A 7,500-nucleotide genomic window follows, 5' to 3' on the forward strand; every position below is an offset into this window, starting at 1 on the left:
TATGCCTGTTGTAGATGGGCGATGTATTTTACTATGTAACTATAGGTTTATCAGTATATTTGTGTTTTGCCATGAAGGGGGAAATCTGGATGGTTGACCTGGTTATAGGGGAAAATGACAAAAAAAAAAAAAAAAAGGACACCACTGGTCTCAAGTAGCAGGGCACGTTTATGATTAGGGGTTAGTCTCTACTCAAAAAAATAAATAAACAAATAAAAACAAATAAAAAGAAATTGGTACGATGACACCCATGGAGGCGTCATGATTATGTATATACATATATATATATATACATATATATATATATATATATATATATATATAAATATAATTTGTAGTACACGAGATACCCCCGGATTCTTTGAACCGTTTTGATCACGTTGTTTTTATTATTGCTCAGAGTAAAAGAGAACGAGTAATACAGCAGTGACTTTATATTTTAAATGCAAGTAGTGTGATGCATCGTACATATGGCAGCTGATGCTGCGTGCGAGAATTTTATTCGTACTGAAATGGTTTACTTTATCTTTTGCAAGTTCTATGACTCCACCTCTTTGGTGCTATAGCGTTCACAAGGATAAAAACGCTGGTTAGCGCCGTCGATGTACTAATATCTTCTCGTCTTCTATTTATTCAGCAAATATTTTTATTGAAAAATAGTCCTCTATCAAAATCGAATGCTGATGTTTTCAACTCATGGATTGAAGCGTTGGATATTGCTAAAATAATAATAATGATAATAATAATGATAATAACAATAATGATAATAATAATGATAATAATAATAATAATAATAATAATAATAATAATAATAATAATAATAATAATAATAATAATAATAATAATAATAATAAAATAATGATAATAATAATAATAATAATAATAATAATAATAATAATAATAATAATAATAATAATAATAATAATAATAATAATAATAATAATGATAATAATAATAATAATAATAATAATAATAATAATAATAATAATAATAATAATAATAATAATAATAATAATAATAACAATAATAATAATAATAATAACAATAATAATAATACATACATACATATACCAAGGCTTTTTCCCCCTTACAAGGGAGGTAGCCAAAAAGGGAAAGGCATAAAAACACTCCCACCCATTTCATCCCTAAATACACTCCACACCCCTCCCACCCTCCCTCTCATCTGAGCACCTCCTGGATGACGGGTCATCCCTGCACCCTGCCCACCGCCCTGGGTCAGAAGCAGTGTCGCAAGACACAGCACATCCACAGCAAGGCCGCTTCATTTAATCGGCGACCCCCCCCTCTACGTCCCCCCTTGCATATAAGGAGAGGACGGGGAGAAATCCCTTCGGGCTGCGTCAAAATATACTCACACATACTACCCCACCCCCCACCCCCCCGCCCATTCCTCCTCATGCAATCATAACATCATCCATATACAACCATTCTCCACTCACCTCTGTCTTCCGTCCTCTCCCTTCCTTCCTCAACAGACATTCCCCTCTTCCCCAAAGCCCCCTTCACCCCATCCATCCATCTCATCCTAGGACGTCCCCTCATGTTCACTCCCTCCACATCTGCCTTCCATACCTCTTTTACTAGTCTTTCTTCACTCATTCTTTCTATGTGTCCAAACCATCCTAATATTCTTTCATCAACCCTATCTCCCAAACCCTTTTTCACCCCTGTTCTCCTCCTCACCTCCTCATTTCTCACTCTATCCAGCCTAGTAACCCCCACCATATTTCTCAGACACCTCATCTCAAACACATTCAAACTCCTTCTCTCTTCTTCTCTTATGTTCCACGTTTCTGCCCCATACAGTGCTGTTGGCACAATCACTCCTTCATACAGTCTCCTCTTCGCATCCATTCCCAAATGTCTATTCCTCATTACACTCTTTAATCCACCAAGGCATTTACTCGTTTCTCTCAATCTACATTCTACCTCCACCTTCACTCCACCTTTTCCTGCTACACTTGCACCCAAGTATCTAAAATAATAATAATAATAATAATAATAATAATAATAATAATAATAATAATAATAATAATAATAATAATAATAATAATAATAATAATAATAATGATAATAATAATAATGATAATAATAATAATAATAATAATAATAATAATAATAATAATAATAATAATGATAATAATAATAATGATAATAATAATAATAATAAAAACAATAATAATAGAAATAATAATAATAACAATAATAATAATAATAATAATAACAATAATAATAATAACAACAATAATAATAATAACAATAATAATAATAATAATAATAATAATAATAATAATAATAATAATAATAATAATGATAATGATAATAACAATAATAATAATAATAATAATAATAATAATAATAATAATAATAATAATAATAATAATAATAATAATAATAATCTCTTCCCTCTCCATTGCTTACTACACCAGTCACAGGTTTTTGGAACTACACGCTAAAGAACAAATATTCCATCCAAAACAAAGTCTATGTCTAAGAATATTTACAATTTACTAATTTTCTCAAGATTTGATAAAAAGAGTAAAATATAAATATTCTGAGTAAGACATAGATTTTGTTTTGGATGGAATATTCGTTCTTTAGCGTGGTACTGGGTAGGTAAGTTAGCGCGAACGACTGATAAGCGATGGAGCAAGTGTGTTACTGAGTGGACGCCGCGAGATGGGAAGCGTGAAAGAGGGAGACCAGACAAAAGATGGAGAGGCGAGATAGAAAAGTTTGCAGGAGTGACGTGGCAGAGGTTGGCGCAGTTGTGTGAATCATGGAATGCTATGAAAGAGGCCTTTGTTTAGCAATGGACTCAGAAAGGCTGATTTGATTGACTCATTTTCTCCTTCCTCTCCCCCTCCAGGCAGGTGTTTGGAACTACACACTAAAGAACAAACAAAACATCAAAGATGAGGTCTGTGTTGATGTTACCAGCAGGCCTACACTCAAAGAAGAGCCAATTATGTAAGTTGATGGTACTGTTTAAAGACACTTCGCCATGTAGGAGAGAGCCCAAATACAGAGTACGGGATCCGGTGTCTTTAACGTTTCGCCCAGCAGGACTTCTTCAGAAAAAACACGGTGGACAAACATCTGACTCCATATATAACCCGAGTTTGAAGGGAGAAACGAACATGAAAACATTGTAAACAAAACTTGCGCAACTTGCTTGTTACCTTGTTACAAGAACTACTCTATAAAGAGTGAGATGTTTGTCCACTGTGTTATTTCTGAAGAAGCCCTGCCGAGCGAAACGTTAGATATACTAGATCCCATACTTTGCTTTTGGTCTCTCACACTTATCGCTGTTGCAGTCGTTGCTGCTTTTTACTCACATTTCGCCATATTACTTATTTTTATAATACGATCTAACCCCTGCGAGATGGAAGTTGTGAACGCCAGAAAATTGAGATGGGCTGGGCACGTTGCTAGGATGTCGGAAGACCAGTTCCCTAAAAGAATAGTGGATGGATATGTTAGGGATGACAGATTACCTGGAAGTACCTGGAAGACCCCGGTAAAGATGGAAAGACAACGTAAAGAGTGATCTGGCAAAGATGAGGGTAGCGAATTGGTAAGACTGAAGGAATAAAAAACACAAGACAGGGAAAGATGCCGAGAGATTGTGTCAGGGTCAGGGTTTTTTCAAGAGGATTAAAGACCACCGGATTAGTAGAGAGAGTAGGGCAGTATGATCTTCGTTGCGTTGTTGCACTTAAGGACTTTATTCTGGCGAATGGCAGGTGATTCTATTTATTTGGAAAGCATCTGTACACCTGTACAGGTTAGTTTCATAAACATGTGTACCTATACTTGAAGTGAATCGCAAGTAACAGCAAATATCAATCAAATTATTCCAACAGTCGCCCCAGGATTGATATATATCTATGATGCATTATTATATCATTCTACTCGAGCTATAGCCTTGTTATCTTATTCATTCGAGAGGAGGCACTCCTGGGAGCTCCACTCCACCCGAAGAGGTGGAGTGGAGCTCCACAAGGATAGAATGGTTACCACTAACGAAATCTTAATACTGCAACAGGGCCAACTCCTGGGTGTCAAAGGAGAAGGTGAACTTTCCTGCAAGAATGCGCGTCTACACGCGCGTAACGCGCGGGAACCACCCTGTTCTGCGCGCAGTCGTCACCGCAATCGTAGAGCCTTCCTCTCCTTCCTCTCCCTCCTCTAGGAGGATCGTGCTCTGGCTTAGGGATGACGGCAAAGGTGAGACTCCACTTGTTATAAGTTGACCAGGTTCTAATGATGATGTAGTGGGTGTGTGGCTTAACTCGGTCACTCCCCTTGTAATGGGAAAGGGACCTCGGGATATATGTATGGCATGTACAAACACAATAAGTAAAACCCAGTAATAAGACCCAAACTAATCAATCCTGGTTCTCTTGCAAGAGACCCGCTGTCCCTAAGTAACCGGCCACAGCGACCAGTTCAGCCCAGAAATCAATGAGTGAAAAGGTTTTGTGCTGTTGTCTGGAAGGGATGATTGTGGCATGCGTGGTAGTTACTTCTGGAGTATTTGGAGTCTGCTGCCAGGCCGATTTTGTGTTGGTACTATTTCAATGCTGGATGACAACCTGAACGATGGCATGCCAGTGAAATTCTTACATGTTACAGATATTGTTTCTCTGTTGGGTTGACATCTAGGGGAGTTTTCTGAAGTATAGAGTTTAGCGGTTTATTGTGGGTACTTGTGTACAATACTGCTGGGGCTGTTTTCATGATGCATTCAATGGTCTGTGTTTGTGTGATGGAGTGAAATGGTAGAGACAATTCGAGTGCTCTTGAATAGAGAATGTGAATGGATGGAATATGACACGGTCCGAAGGGATTTCTTGAGATTTCTTGAGATGCAGTTGGGCTCGCTTGTTGAGCCAGGGCCACGCGGAGCGCCGCCCTCAGTTGGTGCGGGTGAGGTGGTGTAGCAAGATGTTTCCCTCCGTAGTTACGTAATAGTGGGGAAGCAATGTGGGGAAGCAATAGTGGGGATGTTAAGAATAAAAGAATGGAGGAGGCTGCAAGAGACCATAAGGCCTACACTAGGCAGTTTCATGTCCCTTACCACCTTTCATCCCTGTCCACAGTTATCTAATCTTCACTTCAAACAACCAATTATTCCAGCGCTCACTATATTATCACTAATTCTATTCCATTAGTTAACCACTCTATTCATAAACAGGTTCTTGTCTATTTCCTTCTTATATCTAGATTTGTCTAATTTAATCATTTTCATTTGTTTCATAAATTAAGTGGGTAAGGACGGAGGTTACTATAGAATGAAGCTGCGGGGATAAACCAGCTCCTGCTTTCGGGATATGCTTTGGAAGAGCCGCGGCTTGACCCAAACAGTGAGACGTGGTCCGAGGATGATCCTTCATTCACGAGATACCGAGAAACGAGGGGAGTCAAAAGGGTTTTGATTTTACATGAAATGAGTGTTTATGTTAATGGACTACGTAGGACAGACCACCCGCCCTCGCGGGATCGGTTTTCATGCGATGGGAAGAGAAGTCTGTAGGAAAATGAAAAGATTGTTGTGTATAAAAGGGGGTTATTGCCACTGAGCGCTTTTTAGGGATATCTATTAGAGTTTGGGTCATTACTCAGGAGTCATGGGTAGGAGACTTGGACTTCGAGACTTGCTGCACCATTTGTGAAGGGATTCTTTTATGGTATATTTATTGAACAACATTTCAACCAACAAAGTTCGGAAGACGTGGACTTCGAGACTTGCTGCACTATTTGTGGAGGGATTGTTTTGTAGGATATTTATCAAACAACATCTCAACCAACAAAGTTCGGAAGACATGGACTTCGAGACTTGCTGCACTATTTGAGGAGGGATTGTTTTGTGGGATATTTATCAAACAACATCTCAACCAACAAAGTTCGGAAAGGAGTCGGAGGCTAAGTCATAAGGACAGTGAGGAAGATGAAGAGATAATTATTTAGTGATAGGTAAACCGAAATGATAAGATGCAGTACGAGAGAAAGTTAGAAATTAAATCTATTTCAGTAGGAGAGGAAGCGTATGTACTGTAGATGTCTGTGCGTGTAGTGCTTCTTGTTTCTGATGTGCTTGTAATTTGTTTTGACTTGGCTACCGTGTTATAAGTCCTCTGGTATGTTTATATCATTCTAACAGTTAATATATATCTTTTTGTATTTTCCAATTTTCTCTAATTCTGCTATCTAGATGTTCAAAAACAATTTCTCCAAAGTTGTATATATATTTCGACGTTTCGTCTTTAAAGAGACATCGTCGGTAGCAATGTATATAACAAATGAATGTAAAAAAAAAGGTACAACTATAATGATGGATGTAAATAATGCACAGTAAGCATTACAAATGACCGTGCTCACAAGAATGAGCACAAAGGGCCCAAACATGATTATGACAACTTGAATACACAAAAGAGTTCTCACCGTTCTTCAGTCTTATGAAGAGTGAGGCGGCTTGACCTTCTCAAAGTCGGCAGGGGCTGGGAGGGAGGAGGTAGAGGTAGGGGGAAGGGAAAGGAGGGAGAATTGAGGCTTCTTTCCATCTGCAACGAAGTGTTAAACAGTGAAATGCACAAGGTCATGTTAACTGGATGCTAATGGTTGGAAAGAAGATTATATGAGTGTGTGTGTGTGTGTGTGTGTGTGTGTGTGTGTGTGTGTGTGTGTGTGTGTGTGTGTGTGTGTGTGTGTGTGTGTGTGTGTGTGTGAGCTGGACCATCTCAGGTGATGACCACTAGAGGCAAGCAGGGGCCCCATATTGATCACATAGTGCTCTATCTTCTTATACATTTTATCCATTTATCCGACCTAGTTATGGACCAAAAGGTCTCCTGTCGGCATGCTCTTCCTTTGTAATCCTTTGTGTGTGTGTGTGTGTGTGTGTGTGTGTGTGTGTGTGTGTGTGTGTGTGTGTGTGTGTGTGTGTGTGTGTGTGTGTGTGTTTACCTAGTTGTATATAACGGGAAGGGGAGCTATGCTCGTGGTGTCCCGCCTTTGTATCTCGCAGTTTCTAGTTTGCCATTAAATTCATGTATGATTTTTGCTCACACTATTGTTTTGTCCAATTTGTTCCAGATGTCCACCACTCTGTGTGAAAAACTGTTTTTTTTCCTCAGATCTATTCTATAACTATCCTTTTTGAGTTTTTTTTTATGTCTTCTTGTGTTTCTCTTGTCTCAATTTAGTAAGTCCTCTCTATGAAGGACTCCCGTGACTTTTATGATAGTGTAGATGGTCAGTAGGTCGCCTCTCTCTCTTCTATGTTCCAAAGTCGGTAATCTAAATCTAGCCAGTCTCTCCTTATATGGCAGGTTTGAAAGTGCTGAGGCCATTTTCGTGGTTGCTCTCTGGATTATTTCAATTTTCTTTATATTCTTTTTGGTACTGGGTGACCATAGTGTCGCATCATACTCCAGTCTAGGCCTTATTAATGTGACTAATATTTTCTTAACC

The 7,500-nt window shown here is 38.5% G+C and overlaps 1 protein-coding gene across 2 annotated transcripts in view; it reads left to right on the top strand.

Moving 5' to 3' along the window:
- LOC143020267 (calcium-activated chloride channel regulator 1-like) overlaps nt 1-7,500 on the top strand; it is a 49,692-nt gene that overhangs the window by 30,724 nt on the left and 11,468 nt on the right. For both annotated transcript variants that reach the window (XM_076176490.1, XM_076176491.1), the window contains exons 14-15: nt 2,891-2,991; nt 4,073-4,254. In XM_076176490.1, the coding sequence (XP_076032605.1) occupies nt 2,891-2,991; nt 4,073-4,254 (283 nt within the window). The remainder of the gene's footprint in view (nt 1-2,890; nt 2,992-4,072; nt 4,255-7,500) is intronic.

The sequence above is a fragment of the Oratosquilla oratoria genome, chromosome 39 (assembly GCF_046742065.1).
Source record: "Oratosquilla oratoria isolate Oo_2021 chromosome 39, ASM4674206v1, whole genome shotgun sequence".
In the NCBI taxonomy this organism is placed as follows: Eukaryota; Metazoa; Arthropoda; class Malacostraca; order Stomatopoda; family Squillidae; genus Oratosquilla; species Oratosquilla oratoria.